Below are 17841 nucleotides of genomic sequence, written 5' to 3'. Positions count from 1 at the left end.
ACACTTACTGGCCACTACATTAGTACCTGTTGCCCCTTTTGATCCGCACTGACATGACAGCATCACAGTTTTTTGCTCATAAGAGTGGTAACCAGTGTGGTCTTCTGCTGCTGGACCCAATCTGCTTCAAGGTTGGACATGTTGTGCATGCAGAGATGCTCTTCTGCACATCTTTGAGTTCGTTTTCTATTCCTGTCTACATGCCTAAAGCACTGAGTTGTGTCATGTGATTGTTTGATTTAATATTTGGATTAAACAGTTGAACACATACTTATTGAAGTGGCCCCTAAGTGTATTTCACTTGGGTTAGTGTGCTTGTATGTAGTATAAGCAATACACATGCAATTGAAGGAAATGGCTGTATAAGCAAACAAATACCTACCAGGCTTCATGCTAAATCACCATCTTAAAAAAAGCTGTGTATTTAAGTTTGACAAATGAATGCGATTGTACAGGTTTACAGTGAAGCAGAATGCACATTGAGGGGAATTCAGCCCTCACTGATTTTACTTGTTGAAATGAATTCTGGGTACAGCTTCACTGCTAAATTTACATCCAATCTGGTTGATGTGGTAGGAGTTGTCGACTTTCAGAGATATAATGGAACTAATGCAAAAGAAGAATAAGAAAAATATGCAATGTTTGGGGGTTTTTTGTTTTTGTTTTTTTTAAAAAGGGGGTATAAATTCTTTTCATAGGAAACATTTTTTTCCCAATAAACTACTAAAAATGCAAGCTTCTTCATGCACTGATCTTTCCGATAAATGTAGTAAAATGAACACAGTTCCTGCTTACATTGTTCGGGGATCCCAGGTCGTTATTTTTGGAAGCTCTGTGCAGAGCAGAGCATGTGCCCTTTACTTCCATTACATTCCAGAGAAGACAAACATTTCTACAGCCAATATCCGCAAAACTGGGTAACTTGCACTAAAACGATGCAGACTGATAAACAGCAGCAGAAGGAAAACATGGTAAGTTTGTAGTGAGCGGCCCAATTGAAACACATATTTCAGAGAAATGTTTTAATGCTACACATTTAAGATGAATTTAAACATTAATGTTCAATTATACTTTAAAAAATGATTTGAGAGCTTAAATATATTCACAACTATTTAAGTTGCATTTACCCTATTTAAAAAGATTTCTTTGCTTTAGACCAATCTCGCTTCCATCATACAAAGTGGTGAAGAGGGGGGGTAAGAAAGCGAAAATCGATATTTGCCATTGACAAAATTTTATTTCCAGTGTTTCAGGAGTCTGTGCACACCCCCTTACAATCAAGAGGAACACTGCACTGATACAAACAATCCAGCTCAATGAAGTGCCCTCCTCCTGCAGGGAACCTCTCATCACAGAGAAGTACCAAACTGCCCACAACACCCACACAGGCCTCGAGATAATCATCCTCATCATCGTCATTGTTGTCATTTCTCAATACTGTACTTAAACTTGCAATCTGATGGAAATGAAAAATAAAGCAGCTAAAACATGGCATTTATATGTACATTTAAGTTACTTATTTTACAATGAATATTTAAAATTCAAGTTCTGTTAAAATAAAAAAAAACAAAACAAAAAAAAAACAAATGAAAAAACAGGATAAAGTACGTATAAAACATTAAGACCAGAGTGGAATGCCTAAGGAATGGAAGCTCGGCATTTTCTTAACCTGTAGAATGACTGAGAGTCAACAGTAAAAATGTCATTCACAGTAACATCTTCGTGTATCTCAACAAAGACAATATGGCACCCTTAACATTTCATTGTGAGGCACTTTCTTTAGTGAAGAAAACTTGATTTTTCTGGTTCGATTACCCATTTTCTTCTTTGCCCAACTCTCTCTTCGTTGCAGTCGCTGACAGACGTGTGAACTCTGAACACTAAAACATAGCTTGCATCAGAGGGATGCTGTTCACTGCTCTTTAAACCACACAGCAGGGATGAGTATGAACTATATTTTCCATTTGCATAAGACCAGTGTCTCCTTGTCACCTTTGTACCTTTGGAAAGGCCCCTTGACAGCAGACAGCTTGTAGGCAGTCATACACACACGCGCGCACACACACACGCACGCACAGAGGCTGTACCAAAAACACAATTCAAGTACACAGAAAAATAGGGATATGTACACTTTAGAATGAAACACAAGCATCTAAAGCTTTTAGTCAGTATTACAGCAAGCATGTCTGTACATTCTTCATTTGGTTACCGACAGACTCACTGACTTTGAACATTGTAACTTTCTTTACGCAAAAATAGTTACTCTGCAATACTAAAAATCTGCACTTTTCCACTACTTCCTATTCATCCTAAGTCAGTTCATCCTTAAAGCCACTTAGCTAAACCTTTAAACAATCTTAACTTGAGTGTTCACACTTCCTTGAACGTACTTCAGACTCGTTGTTTCACGGGCAACAGGTCCTTTTGATTTTTAGCACACCTGGGACTTGTACAAGGAGGGTTGAAATCCTCCTCTTGGGCCATCCCAAAGTCATTTTTAATATAAAAAAGAAAAAACAAACAAAAAACAAAATGGAAAAAAAGATAAAATTTTGTTCCATGCCTTAAACATGAGCAAGCTCAACAATCCTTGTGTGCAGTAATTCTCTTTTCACAAGCATACACGCAGCACTTAGACACACACTCCAGACATTTTTGTACAACATGCTCATTCACTAGACATTGGTCACACAATAGACACTACACTGACAGACTCCCATATACAGAGACACACCTGACAGACCGAAAACACACACAGCCACACGCACACACACCTCTCACAGGTACTGATAGAAGCGCGAATGGACCACCTGGGAACTGGTGAGTTTATGTGGGTGAGCGGTGGCCGAGAGGCTCAGATTTTTGCTCTGGGGGAAGTCCCCGTTTAGTGCCTCAGCAGGATGATGTGGGGGTTCAGAAGAGGACGAGGCTCCAGGGTTCTGCTGTTCAGAGAAGTCCAGGCTGACCTCGGGATTGCTGGATCGGTGGCGCTCGCGGGCGATCCAGTCCCCGATTGAGAAGTCCTGAGAGCTGCACTTAGGTTTCAGCCGGTCCACAGCTGAGAGCTCCGACCGCGAGCCGATGTGAACCTGCTGCGGCCAGTCTCCCAAAACTGACAGCTCGGCAAAGTCTCTCTGCCCGCCCATCGTGTGTCTGCGTCTGATGTTCTTCTTCTTACTGCGGCCCTCTGAGGACTGAATCCTCTGGCTGCCCACACCGAACATGTCATCCACAGACATTCGCATGCGTACCTTCAGTCGGTCTGTGATCTTCAACTTCCACGTGGGCTCTCCTTTGTCCAGCTCACTCCGGGATGCAGTGCTGAGGCTTGCGGTGGAACGACCCTTAACTGACCCCGAAGAGCGTGACGGTCCAGTGGAATCTTTATCGCTACGAGCGCCGTCCAGAGAAGACTCGCTGTTGGTTTTCTGTTGGGAAGCTTTCTTTCTCGAGAGTGTGTCGCACTCAATGAGTCTGTGTGAGGGGAGGGGTCGAAGGGCTTCCTGTGGTTCTCGCTGGTCAGCTTTACCCACAGTAAACACTGACAGGTCGCTCTCGCTGTCCGTCTCCATTGCCCTTCCTTCGCTGATGAGCTCGCTTCTCTCATCATCGGCATCTTCTCCGCCCCTGCTCTCAGACACAGACTGCACTTCGGGACTGAGGGTGCTGAGCTCAGCTCCAGTCAGGAAAGTCATGGAGGATGTGGTGGAGTAGTCTGAGGTAATGGAGCAAACCTCCGCTCCCAGCCCGCTGGGACACATCTCTGCTCCCAGGGCACCCACCGTCTTGCCACGCCTCATTCTGGGCACTGATGCTTGAGAGCTGGTGCTGTTCATCGTTCCGAGGTCAGACACCGTGTCATCATAGTTTGACGGCGGGTCCGTGAGAGAGGACTGGTGAACCATCGGCATGCGGTAGCTGAGGTCTGGGGAATGTGTAGGAGAGGGGTAGGGGGATCCAGTCTGAAGATTGGAGGAAATGCGTTTTGGAGGCAGGGAGGGAGAGGGCTGTGACATCGAGCTGTTAGAGAGATATTCTTTCCTATTGGTTTTGTCCAGCTGTTCCTCAGAACTGTTCTTTTCCTTCTCCTTCTCGCTGGTTTCATCTGTCTGCTGCTCCTCCTCCTCCTCCTCTTCGGTCCGACTGTGCGGGGACCACAGAGGCTGCTGTTGGCTCTCCTTTGGTAGCTCCTTCTTTGTAAACACAGGGTCCAGGTCATCATCTGAACTGCTAGGCTGAACTTTTTCCTTGGGCTTCTTGCGTTTGCGGTTAACGAAGAAGGAGGAGCGAATCAATTCTTTGCTACACTGATCCTTCCCTGATCCCCACAAGCCCTGATGACACACATTAAAAATGGCATTAAAACATCATGAAAACTGGACTTCAGAGCACAAAACTAGCTCAGACACGAATGAGAAAACGGAAACAAAGGAGCACATTACCTTTGATTTGGAGGTTTCACTACATGCTGAGTCTGCATTAAAAACAAGAGATTCATTAGTAAAAGTCTCACACCTTAAGGACAGTCTCAAAGCAGACAATATACAGAAAGAAGAGGCAGATTCAAAGTTTGGTCAGAGTGAAAGTGACAGATACAATGGATTTAATGAGAGCAGTTACATGAAAGCAGATGACACAATTTGGTCAGAGAGAGAGAGGTGTAGCTATGCTAAGCAGTATATGAAAAAGTGGAGACGGCAGCAGAAGAGGCCTGAGATGAATAATGAGTGGCGAGGAAGTGAGAACCTGGCGGTAAACCAAGACACAGAAAAGCAGCTCATGCTCGAGTATCGATGGATCGACGGCACATCACGGACAAACACGCCAGTCACAGAGCATCACATGTAGCCACCAACCAGCTGTGGGCATTCTTTCCCAACTCAAAGACGTCACAGAGGAGAGGGAGTGATGAGTTTGCTCTGACTGAGAGACTTAAGGGGCCTGAGCTGAACAGATCAGTGAGTGTGTGTTGTGGTCGACACAACTTGCCGCAGGCAAACTTTAGTCTAACTTGCTCTTACTCCCAGCTGCATGAAATCCTACATTGCCCTCAACAAAGTAGCCTGTCACTATAAAAGACATAAAAAGCAAAAAACAAAAGGTTTGCAAGACTTTCTCTGACTCAAATCATGCATACTTCAAGATAAGCAGGCTTTTTACAGAAACTATGCGGCCACAGGAACTAAACGCAGGAACAAAAGAAACCAAAACCAAAACAAAACTTCCAATGAATCCTGTGTGAGGTAACGCTATATCGAAAATTTGAGATGTTGACTCTTGGTTCAATAATAAGTTTTTTACAAACAGGAGGCACTGTGAAGTGTCTTTGAGTGCAAGACTTAAATTTGTCAACTACTTATTTTAAAAAAAACAAAAACGATTTGCTCAGAATTTAATGACCATATATTTCTGATGTTGAGAGGTTTTTTAAATCAGGTTTACCTATTTATAGATTCTATTTCACATTAAACTGTTCATCGCTGTGTATTCTTTAAACAGCAGAATAAATAAAGCTGAACTGAAATACATTTTGTCACTGGCCTGAAACTCACTGTTTTCTAAGATTCCTACAGGCATGTAAAAACGTGTTGACTCTCTGCAGTCCAGTGAAAAACCAAGTACACCCTTACTGCTTCAAATGGACTAAAAATGAAGAGAAGCAGCTAGGTGGTGCTAACCGATTGCACTTTTTAAAATATCAATATGTGGTGAGCATCTGTATAAAAGTATAAGTTTGGTAATTTGTTACTCTGGAACATTCAGGTTAATACATCTAAATTACAGACAGTCTTCTTAGGAGCAGACTTCCCAACAAACTCATCCCAAGGCCAGACCGTGCAATGCTCTGAGAAACTGCAAAAAACCCAAGAGCTACATCTAAGACTTTACAGGTCTCAGAAAGTTTTAACGTATCTGAGAATAAAAAAGTAGAAAAAGACTAAATGGGTATGGCTTTTAAGGTAGGAGCGCTGCATATGAACAAACCACAAGATTTCTGAAACAATGTTATTTAGACAGACAGGCCAAAAGTGGAGATGTTTGGACACAATGCATTTGGTGAAAACCGAAAGGCAGCATATCAGCGCAAACACTGTAAACCAACTGTCATGCACAGTGGTGGAGGGATGATGATCTCGGCTTGTTTTACAGACTGTGCACCTTGCAGTCATTGAGCAGACAATGAACTCCTCTGAATATCAAAGTATTCTAAACTCAAATGTGAGGCCTTCTGTCTTGATAGCTAAAGATGAGCTAAAACTACTGGACAATGATCCAGCAGCAAATCAGGTCCTTAAGAGAGCTGTACATAAATAAACACACAGAAACTGAATAAAGCTATGCTGCACAAAGAAGTGAGCCAAAATTCCTCCACGGTTATGTCAGAGACTGATGAAGTCCGAGAAAATCATTTTTACTCCAAGTTATTGCTGTTATAGGTGGTTCTAAAAGCTACTGAATTATGGGCTGTACTTAGTTTTTCATATGACTACATAGAGTCCAATAAAAACCTTTATCATATGACTAAATAATCGACTCCTAAAAGTTCCCATGTTGTAACGGGACTACCACTACCACTATGCTGTTTTAAGTTCAGTTAAAATTTTGGTGTGTATTTGTGTGTGTGTCTGTGTGTGTGTGCCAGTGTGCAGAACATGGCTGGTAGAAAGACTGTGAGAGAGACATGCGGCTGTGACATTATGTACAGGATATGAGAAAATGTTGGTCTGTAGTTGACGATGTGGCGTTTTAAAATACTGAAGATTTTGAAAGAATGACATCACAGACAACAACAAAAAAAAACAAAAACAACAAAAAAAAAAAGACACTAGCGACACCTGAAACCTAAAAGGTCACAGCCTACATTCCTACATCTTCCTATCAGGAACTCCATCCAGTGCTAGCTGAAAGCCTGAGTGCCTCTGCTTCAGTAAGTCGCTAACTACTACTCCACCTGGGAGGTGGCTGTGTGTGTTTTTTGTTTGTGTGTAAACGCATGTGTGCTGGGGAACATCCAGCTCAGTCCCAACACCACGACCCCCACCCTCAGACATCATGACAGATTATGCCACATGACCGGGAGAGAACCTGAGGTTGACCGTACCATGCTACTTGTCCTTGCGATCAGCTTAAGAAACAACAAGAGACAGCAGAAGGGCTTTCAGAGAGAGAACAGCAGCATCGCTCTGTATCCCCTCATTTTAGGGTATTGGTTTAAATATGAGACGTGCACACCACAGGAAAAATGACAAACATCGACTTCTCTTTCTTTCTTTTTTATCTTTTTTCCTCCTTTCGCCCAAATTTAAAAGAGCTGCGGGTTTCTGCAGACTAGGCAGCTACACTGGGCACAACACTCGTCCTTCTTCCTACAGTCCCAGCTGTCCATCACTGACAAAACAGAGTCCATCAGTGACATCATCGAGTGATAGACGCCGCCCACTTGGCCTGTGTCAAGATTGGGTAATGTGTGAGTGCTGGACAGGGATAAGGGAGAAAAACAACACACTACACACAGAAGGGCACAGGTCAGAAGGGTTAAAACTTCCATTGTTTCGTTTTGTTTGTTAGATTTTCTTTGGGAAAGAACATGCCGGGATTATGTGAGAGACGAGGAGGAGGGGAAGAAAAGAACTGAAAGAAAAGGAGTCGTCGTCTCAACACAGGTAAAGCACAGGGAGAAAAAATGACTTGAGCAAGAAAAGAAAAAGAAAAAAAGAAGAGTAAAGCAAAGAAACGAACAAAAACAAAACTTGAGGACAGTTTAATTTTGGGCAAATAAACATCAACATCCAAACAAAACAGACTTTTATCCAAAAAAATAAACTAAATGATTGCAAGACATTTTTCAACAATTTTCCAGTGGCTAAACCGCAATCCACTGAATCCACTGAAAAGTTACTGAAAAAACCAAAACTTGCTTTAACAGAAACAAATAAAACTTGGCTGTTTAGTATTCGCTTAAAGCATATGAACTGAAAAACGAGGGATGGTGCTCGTACTTTTAGCATTTGCAATTGACACTCTACCAACATTTAATCTTAAATAGGTCTTTACCACACAACTCTTTTAATCTACTATAATCTTAATGAAACATATTACTGCTGCTATGGCAGAAATTTGCTGTGCTGATGCTGGAGTGTGAAAAACACTGCTGCTAAGTTACCTGAGACTTCGCCAGGAGAGGGTGCAGTCCGCCCAATGTTGGAGAGCAGGTGGTCGATATTGGGCACAGGCTGAGACTGCACTGTACTTTCCTGCTCTGCTGTGGTCTGGAGCAACATATGGAGGGAAAAGAGTAAGGAGTAACTTAACACAATGCAAAAAAATAGGGTTTCTATTTTCTATTGTAAAATAAAATATGGGTTATGACATGTGCAAATTGTTCAATTCTGTTGTTACATTTTACAGGTAATTCATAAACAGTGTAGCTGCATGTCTTCAAAATCAACAACTAAACTGATCCACAGAACTGACAGACCTTTCATTTAATTTCCATCGAATAAAATAAAGAAAAAGAAATGTTACATACAACAGGGTCCTCGTCACCATCATCAGCGAAGAACCAGTCAAACTGCTGAATAAGGTTCTCGACTATCTTGCACTGGTCTGGCATGTGGTTAACCATGTTAGTCATGTTGTCCTCAGAGGTTCTGACCAGGGTAGGGCCAAACACGATAGCTAGATTACGAGGCTCCATCTAAACAGATACAAGGTAAAAGACAGTCACATTTAATGACATAATCCTCAGAGACACTGGATTAGCACAGGATTGAACGCACTGCATGGTGTTAACTAATGGCATTAACACAGAGATCCTGTTAATGCTCATACCTTGTTCTTTTCACAGTTGTCAGAAACTCTTTTGAGGTGAGCACAAAGGAATTTCAGAGTTTCATAGTGATGAATCGGCAACTCACGGATCTGGAGGAAATGACCAAACAGTGTTCCGGATGAGTAGAATGCTTCATGGTAATAACTGTTCAAATAGGTTCCTCATATTTGATCTTTCACTCACCAGCCTCTTGAGCTCCTTTAATCTCTCCACTGAGTCTTCTATTCTGCTGGCTTCTATAAAATCTGCATACTTTTCTGTGAACAGATCCAGAAAACCTCAACTTACAATTGCAAGAGGAAGAACCACACAGGAAAAACGACGTTATCCCAGAGGTTTTGGAATTTATTCTTTATGACTTTAGTCTTACCATTTGTAAACAAAGGTTCTGGAAGTTTTCTGAAAAAGGACTTCAATAAACTACTGATGACGTTAAGGTCCCGCCATTTCTGCAGAGTAGATCAAGGCAGCTTCAGGTTAATGCAGTTCTTGCAGTACAAATCAATCACAGTGCAAAGATGTTGTCAGGGAAGTGATGCGCTGTACTGTGCAGCCTGACTGTCAGTCACTCACGTCTTCCTGGATGTCGATGTCATTCATGCCTTTGCTGTTGAGCTCCTCCTGCATGTTGGAGATGGCAGCGTTGTTCCCAGGGACCCTGTAGATTCCTGTGTACTCCAGACCTCGCTCCTCCACAACCTTGCAGCACACCTCCACGATGAGAGGAACATTCTGCACAAATTACATAAGAAGGGCACAAAAGAAAAAAAAAATCAACATCGTGAACCATATCGATCAATCACACCACACACTGTTAGCTCCAGTGAATGAGTGATTCAAAGTGGATATAAAGACGCATTTTATTTGTCTGGAAGAAACATTTCATCTTCATCTGAATGATAATGAGCTCATCTTTAAAAAAAACAAAACAAACCTGTGGAAACACAGCAGACCCACCTCGTTACTTTGTGCAGATGGACAATCATCAAGTCGGACACCAAACGTGATGCCAGCTGGAGTCTTTTTCTCAAACGGCTTCCTTATGATCCCTGGAATGGCAATTTTCCAAGTACCTCTGTCCCGTGGTGGACTGGACTCATCTGACAGGTCAAACGTTGTAATTGACGTTACATGCACTAACTACACTTAATGACACACCTTAACATTAAGAACTGGCAGCTTTACCCTTCATTGCCCTCTGCTCCTCCCCAGTTTTGGGCAAATGGGGGCTATGGTTCTTACCATCTGTTTTGCCTCCAAGGAATGGCGTTTTGATGCTCAGCGAATGTCGGGCAGGCTTGGGTGAAGGTTCAGACCTGCTGCTGGGTGCACTGTTCAACAGCAAAATATTCAAAAAAAGTAAATAAATACACAGTCTAATTAAGTATTACCATTAGATGGCCATACACTTAAAACTGGTAGTCCAGTATTTTGGATCCCCCTCAAGGGTCACTGTAGTCCCTCATACCTCATGTTGTATTCTTTGATCCTTCGGCTGATCAGGTCCCGACTCACAGCTGCGTTCTGTAGCGAGAACAGACATAAACGGAAGACTTCATTAATAAAAATATATTGTTTCTTAATACAATACAATTTATTTATCGAGGTTTTGTAATATTTTTGTAAAAAAAAAAAAAAAAAAAAAAAAATTATAGTATATAAAAATACCATAACCATCAGCCTGACACACCAACAAACATGACAGCAGACTATTTGCGAAACACAGACACATGATCTGTAACACTAATAACAATGTTACACTGCATAACGTCATGCTCGGTAATGCTCGCTAACCAGGCAGCATGCTATGTGGGATGGGCTCTGTATACCAAGGATGGGGAGAGAAAAAAAACTATGACGCTTCAAAACAATCCGTTACTAGCCAAGTCCATTTCCTCCAAATGAAGGGACGGGGAACTAGGTGTAACACACCACTCAAGCCTTACAAATTTCTGCCGCCACGTTTGAAAGAACAAATCCAAATGGAGTTTGTTTCAAAGCCACACATCACAGCTCTGCTCTGGAAACATGAACACTGATGAGCCACATGCTCACTTTGTAAACAGTACTACAAAAAGTGGCTTTACATGCAATTTAAAACTGGAACATGCAGCCTGTTGAGGACCAACTCCTTACGCCAAATACATCATTTCTGGTGATAAAGCTTACACGTAGATTATTTGTTGTTATGATTGTGTGGTTCATTTTTTTTAATGTAAACAATGCAAACAAAAACAATGTTTTTAAATTTCATGCAGAGTCCCTTCAACACAGGAAACATCATATGATTGTGGCATCATGTATTTATTTATTGGACAGATCAGAAAGGAACCTTACTGACTTCCTCTCAGTCTGAAATGGAAATTTCCCCTCACCCCCTAACCAAGTGCCATCCGTGTGTTTTGTTTTGTTCTGCCCAGGTAGAACAGGTTTCAAGTGACACCTTATTTTTGCTTTTGTTAACCATTTTATAAATAAAGGCTGTTATCAGCTCCATCTCACTGACATGTTCATTGTATTTTATCCAAAGACAAACTCTGGGTCTCTGTGTTGTTAACCTGATGGGTGTGCCGGTTGTTATTTTAAAAACTACAGCGTGCTGTAGTCTAAACTTGCACATGCTAGTGTGCTAAAAAAATAATAAGTACTACTGTATTATGTTCTGACTTGATAACAATTTTTTAATTAGAGGACAGAAAAGCATGAGGCCAGCTAGGAGTTGGTGCACTTTAGGAAGTTTTGGGGGAAATATAATCAAATCACTTAAGCTGGCAGACAGGCTGTGAGAGATCAACTCATCATGTGGTCATAACCATCACTTGGCTCTGCAGTTAAGCACACAACATTTGGTCTTACTACACACACACACGAACCTCTTCATCTGGGTTACTGTTTTTCTGAATGTCTTTGATCCAAGACAGCATGTCATCTCTCCCTTCTGCCTGAAACAAGTACTCGCAGTCTGAGGTGGTTAGTCGCAGCACATTCTTGCGTCTTGTATCGCTATAGGAGATGTCAATCAGACAGGCCTCGATGCTAATTCGCAGTGGTTCCTCCTCGGATTGCCCTGAAGAGCGAGACAGTGCATCTTTCCTGTCTTTGTACAGGGTCAGGGTGTGACCTTGTAAAACAGCATACATTTGCTTCCATGATCTCATTCCCCCACCAACACGCTATAAGAAAAGAAAGGACATAGAGAGAGAAATGCTTACAAATCATAACGTTAGTGATATTTACAGCTGTTAGACGAAGACATGAGTGTAAAGAAATACCTTATTTTTATCTGTACTGAACTGCCTAAAGTTAAGCAACCCTTCTCTGGAAGAATCAGAGAAGATCACTGAAGAGGAGTCCCTTCGAGAGCCAGAATCCCCAGATGATTTATGCCCATCCAGAGCCTGCAAGTGTGAATATATGACATTTTTTTTCCTGGGATTATTAGCTGAAAGAAGACGGTGACATGAACTGTGGGAAGAGTGTGAGGGTAAAATGACATGCAGCCAAGATCTCAGTGGATTTAAACTGGGGATGTCAGTTTCCAGGACAATGTACGAAAAAATACATTGTAATTTTTTTCAAAAATACTGGTTAAAATAACCAACTACACCACTCAAAAGTGGGTTAAAAAAAAAGCACACAAAAAATGCTATTCAATACCATTACACAGTAAAAAATGATGCAACTGATCCTAAATTTCCTCACCTTTCTCAGCCCCCTGAAGCTGGGCAAATGCTTACTGGAAGATCTCCTAAAGAAGTGGCACAAAAGAGACAAAATAAACACAATAAAGAAAAACAAAAAACAAAACAAACAAAAAAAGACTGTTCCTTAGCCCAATGTATATATGGAAAATTAAGAGCAGTGATTTTGTTTAAGATGCACTCACGCCCTGCTTTCCTCCTGATAGATATCCAGACCCTCATCATAGGACTTGGACCGCTCAGTTTTGCTTGTTGAGTCAGACTCCAGCAAAGCACTTCGCAGGGACTCTACATAGTAACGGTGAAGTAAGTATGCAACTTATTTAGACTCCAAATCACTGTCAGTAAGAGCCACATTAGGCCCTCAGATACATGGCCAAGACATTATTTACATAATTTTATTGGGGGGGGGTTAGTGGGATTTTGATTACTTGTGGTTTTTACCTTGGTCATGTGACAGCTGGCGTCGAATGGGAGGACATGGTGAGCCTTGACCAGAGGGAGCTGTGGATGGCGCAACAGATATAACAGCAGAGGGTGGAATAGGAGCTGCTTCCCGGTCAACGCTGGGGCTGACTGGCTCATCTATGAACACGAAGCATTTAGTGTGAACACACAGATGCAAATAAACTTCATATATATTCTACAATATGGTGTGTTTCCAACTTCAGTATGTGTCTGCAAGAATGTAGGACTGCTGCGCTATGACTCACTGATCTGTATTTCAATAACTATGATCTGTGGGGTTTAGAAAGTGGGGAGAAAAAAAGGGGGAAAAGAATCACTCTTTTTGTGAATCCAATAGCTAACGTGCAGCAACACATCGTCATCTGATGCCTTTTCCTTTTTAGCAGCAAGAAAGAGAAGGAAGTTTTTAATTCTCAAGTACCACCCACTCTTGGCACTTCAAGTCTGAAACTGCTCAGAGTACAAAGCTGCTCTCGGCAGCCATGGGGCTTTTGGAGCTAAATTTAAAAGCAACTGTTCTAGTTAAAGCCTGAGCCCAACTTTGAAACGGGGCAATGGAAAAAGGATGTCACCATCCTCTTAAAAAGATTTCTTCAGCTACTTTGCTAAAGTTGCTTCCATCACTAAATTTAAAGTCTTCCATCCTTTTAAAACATCTGATAAGCTCAATATAGGAGGATGTAACCCCTCTAATAAACAGCACTCTGCATACAACAGCTCATATTCCTGACAGACAAAAAGAGGGTGGTTCTAGCTAATCCTAAGCAATTTTCCCAGAAACCCAATATAATCTGCAGGACCTCCATGATGGAAATTTATTGTTTCCATGATAAATTCTGTCTATTTAAAAAGTCATCTTTTTAAATAGATGGAACAAATCTGATAGTTATTCAATAAAATTCACATTTTTAGCAGATTGATACAAGAGGTAACAAAACAGAATAGAAAGTACCAGCTACTACTGTCTAAAGTCAAAATAAGAAATCCCCCTGGACCCAATGCTCATCTCTATCATGTCCTTGAGTAGCAAATTATCAAACAGGCAGGCATTCACTGATAAACTGTAGCTTCTTCAATCAATCAGAAAACTTTTCCTGGAGAGGGCACCTAACCCAATTTTGTAACATACACAAGTCACAATGAAAGCACCAAAATATGTTTACACAGAAGTGGAACATTAAAATCTTCATGAATAAAGTTGTCAGTAATAAAACATCTAAAATTAAGAGATGTGAAAAGGCCCGTACAGGCTTATCTCAGACATTTGCAAATAAGGGTGCTGTTATAAGATCATACAGATCAATTAAAACCTTTCACCCTGTTACCTAGCTACTCCATATGGTCTTCCAGAAAACATTTTGTTTCCTTTGAAGAAATTTAAAAAAAAATGCATATTGTCCATTAGGTAGATCCATAAACGAGGTCCTGACTTTTCAGTCTGAAAACAAATCCCTTATAAGACTGTCTTTGTTTTTAGGGTTTGACCATTTCTCTGAAGAACAAAACTCAACAAGCACAAACAACAGTAAAGCCCAAAACAAATGATGCAAAATCTAACTGCAAATAACAGCTTATCCCCTCTCACCGATCCCCTTTCTACCATTTTCTGTGATTTTTAGAGAGGCACACGATGAGGCAGACAGATGGACAGACAGACCATAATACATAATACATACATAAAGAGAGACAGATGGAGGACACACAAAAAGACCCAGAATGCAGAAAAGAAACAAAGAGAAAAAAAAATTGTAATACCCGTCCCTCAAAAATTTGGGACGGTTCCTCTTAAAAATCAAAAGGTCATCCATCTGCATTTCATCAGTATTGTCTCTAGAAATGTAATAATAGCAATATCCACATTATTCCACAACACTAAACACAGTGAGTGTTCCCCTTATTTATGATTATTATATTAATGCAAACAATTACATTTTGACCATTTTAATTCTCACCAGACTTAAATGCCCTTTTTAAAATGGCAGACACAAATAGGCAAAAGCAAACCACTGCTAGAAACTCTTACAGGATATGGGTTACACTTGACATGTTCATAGTAAGACAGTTACTTTAGAGATAACAACAACTTAATAATCACAAAATCAATTTTGTGACTATTTAAGTGTAATGTATCTGTTTTGAAGGGAAAACATCCAAGAAAACAATGTATCAGAGAAATTCAATATAATATAAAAGGCTTAAACCATCCTTCACTCTGCCATGGTTAAATCAAACATCCCACAAACACACACTAAAAGCCACAAAAGCTGATTAATATCATCTTCCCAGGGAGATTAGTTTATCTGTAAACACAGCCTGCATCTCCCCACTGCTATATTTACACACACCGAATCAGATTAACAGTGAAACCATAGGTGTCAGTTAGCCTGCAAGCATCGGAGTCAGTTTTCCATCCATCCACCACTTGTGAACTGATTTTTATTAGTGCCTATAGTGCTAATGCTATTCAACCATCTACAGTATTGGTACTACCGGTCTGAACAATGTTACTACGGCCTGCGGTTGTTGCCATGACAACGAGCAGCAGCACAGCAGCAAGGCTTACTACGGATTCTCTTACCGATGAATGGAATGGAGTCCAGAGACTCGTCCAGGTTGCTGGAGCAGGAGGTGTTACACCGTTCCCCAAGGCGGCGCATTTGGATCTCTCGACGTGCATCGTTAGGAAGCCAGCACGCCACCACATCGGCTGTGGAGTCACCTCCATCGTCATTGACGGCCAGGATGTAGGAGGGTTGCCGGAGGGGGCTGGGGTTCTTTCCAGACGGAGGCTTCTCCCTTAGAACCACGATACTCTCGGAGGGGCTTTGCCCATTTACTTGACTCTGAGAATCAAAGTGAGGTGGTTTGAGGATGCTAGGCCTCTGGGGCATCTCTTTGGGAGCAGAGCATGAAGAAGATCTGGGTCCTACCAATGCTGCATCTCTGCCTACCTCAACAGGTTGCATGGTTTCAGCCCGCACCCTGCTTTGAAGTTGCTGGAGGGCTTGGCCTGCAGGGCTAACTTTGCCTGAAACTCTTTGGTCAGCGAAAGAATGTTCAACACTTGAACTCTTTGCAAAATGTAAGGGTCTGTCAGAGAGCATGGGCGAAGAGCGAGTTTGAAGAGAATCGGGTCCTTTAGAATACAGAGAAGGGACTGGGGGCCCCCTCATACCGCCACTGTATCCCACAGAAGGCCTGTAGACCATGGCCTGCCTGGGAATGGCTTGCCTACTGAGCCTCGTACCTTGGTCTGCCCTTCCATATCCCCCTCTCCTGTCACTGGGCCGGACCAGCTCTGCAGGGTCCACATAGTCTGTGGATCGGGCCCGGGATTTGTGAACTAGGCCATCTTGGGACACGCTTCGAGGGGGCCAGTTCCTTGCATTACTAATCCTCTCTGCACTGCTCATGCGATCCTGTGAAGCACTGCGAGGGGCGACTTGAAGGTGGGGTGGAGGTCCTTGGTATGACCGGTCATGGGAAGTACTCCTTCGCCGTATGACCTTAGGACCCCAGTCTCCCCGCAGAACGTGATGAGTAGGGCCAAAGCTGGCCTGACCAGCAGCTCGTAAACTGTCCAGCCTCTCCTGGATAGTCCGACTACCATGAGAATGGATCCCTTTGTTGTCAATGTACTCCCTGTATGTCTGGTAAGTGCGCCAATCAATGCTCTGGTGGTTTCCTGGGTAGTTTGACACCTGAGCTCCATATGGGACCATTCCAGGACCACCGGGATAGACATCTGCCTTTCGAGGTTGAGGATACTGGGCCAGTGACCCAGGCCTCCCCCTAACAAAGGCAGGTTCCATAAATTCCATCCTGTGTGCTGGAACCATGCGCCCCATATGGGCTGTATTATGAGGAACTACCACTGTCCTTACACTGTCATTGCGCATGCACACTGCTGTTTGGCTCTTAGGATACGATGCCAGAGGTGGTGTTGGGGGCACAGTAATCTCCTTACGGTACCCATGGTCTGGAGGTGCTGTTGGTGCTCGGCAGACCTGCCCCGCTGAGTCTGTCGGCTGGGCCATGCCCGTAGGCTTACAGTCTACTCTGGGGTAGCATACTGGAGGTGGATTAGGAATGTGACAGGCATTTCCGCTGTAGCTACTGTGGCCACGGAGGTAGGCATCCTGGGAGTAGGCCTAGAAACACAGCAACAGAGAAATGTTTATAACAGATGAGAACATGTAGCAATTGCAAAGTGTGCATAATACACACCAGTTTGATACTAGCTACTTACAGAGAAGTCAAGCGTGATATTACAAATGTTACTGGATGTATGTGTGTGGGCAGTGCATGTTGCAGTGTGAGTGAACGCGGAGGCGTTTCAGGCAGTTCAGCTGTGTCAATGCTCTTCATCTGCTCCTTATTTAGAATTCTCATGGTAATAACGTAGGCTAGTACAGTATATAAACCAAAGAAGAAAATAATTTTTAACTAAAAGAAACAATGTTTCCAACACATTTTTTTTTGTTGTTTTTTTTTTGTTGTTTTTTAAATGGTACAGTGTGGTGTACTGGTGCTTCTACAACATTACAGCCTGTGTTCTCCAAGCTTGTGGTTACACAACAGCTGTCATTTTTAGTATAAGGAAAAATGTCTCGCCCATCCAAGAAAAACACTTACCACAAACGCTAACACCAAAAGATAAATGGCAAATGGAGCACAAGCCTACTGAACTTATTTAGCCCCAACAGTGACACTTTCTGTAACACCAGTATATATTAATAAGCTAACCGACTGGTTTATGGGAACAAAATCGATAACATAAAACTGTCATAAATGGACATAAATGTGGAAAGATAACCAATGTTTCCATTTACCCACCTC

The 17841-nt window shown here is 42.2% G+C and overlaps 1 protein-coding gene across 2 annotated transcripts in view; it reads right to left on the bottom strand.

The window, feature by feature from the left end:
* Positions 1-1213: 1213 nt before the first annotated feature.
* Positions 1214-17841, bottom strand: part of arhgap21b (Rho GTPase activating protein 21b) — a 37362-nt gene continuing 20734 nt past the window's right edge. The window contains exons 8-25 of one of the 2 annotated variants that reach the window (XM_039602227.1): positions 15954-17153; positions 15581-15845; positions 12979-13119; positions 12720-12822; positions 12536-12581; positions 12106-12231; positions 11707-12006; positions 10302-10357; positions 10076-10164; positions 9791-9933; positions 9407-9565; positions 9204-9282; positions 9017-9090; positions 8833-8922; positions 8531-8698; positions 8165-8270; positions 4443-4474; positions 1214-4334 (exon numbers count right to left, since the gene is read on the bottom strand). In XM_039602227.1, coding sequence (XP_039458161.1) covers positions 2778-4334; positions 4443-4474; positions 8165-8270; positions 8531-8698; positions 8833-8922; positions 9017-9090; positions 9204-9282; positions 9407-9565; positions 9791-9933; positions 10076-10164; positions 10302-10357; positions 11707-12006; positions 12106-12231; positions 12536-12581; positions 12720-12822; positions 12979-13119; positions 15581-15845; positions 15954-17153 — 4734 coding nt within the window. In that variant the 3' untranslated portion in view covers positions 1214-2777. Of the gene's footprint in view, positions 4335-4442; positions 4475-8164; positions 8271-8530; positions 8699-8832; positions 8923-9016; positions 9091-9203; positions 9283-9406; positions 9566-9790; positions 9934-10075; positions 10165-10301; positions 10358-11706; positions 12007-12105; positions 12232-12535; positions 12582-12719; positions 12823-12978; positions 13120-15580; positions 17154-17841 lie in introns of both variants that reach the window. The other variant, XM_039602226.1, reaches the window with a different exon arrangement.

The sequence above is a fragment of the Oreochromis aureus genome, linkage group 18 (assembly GCF_013358895.1).
Source record: "Oreochromis aureus strain Israel breed Guangdong linkage group 18, ZZ_aureus, whole genome shotgun sequence".
NCBI lineage: Eukaryota > Metazoa > Chordata > Actinopteri > Cichliformes > Cichlidae > Oreochromis > Oreochromis aureus.
This window is presented reverse-complemented; position numbering and strand designations above follow the sequence as displayed.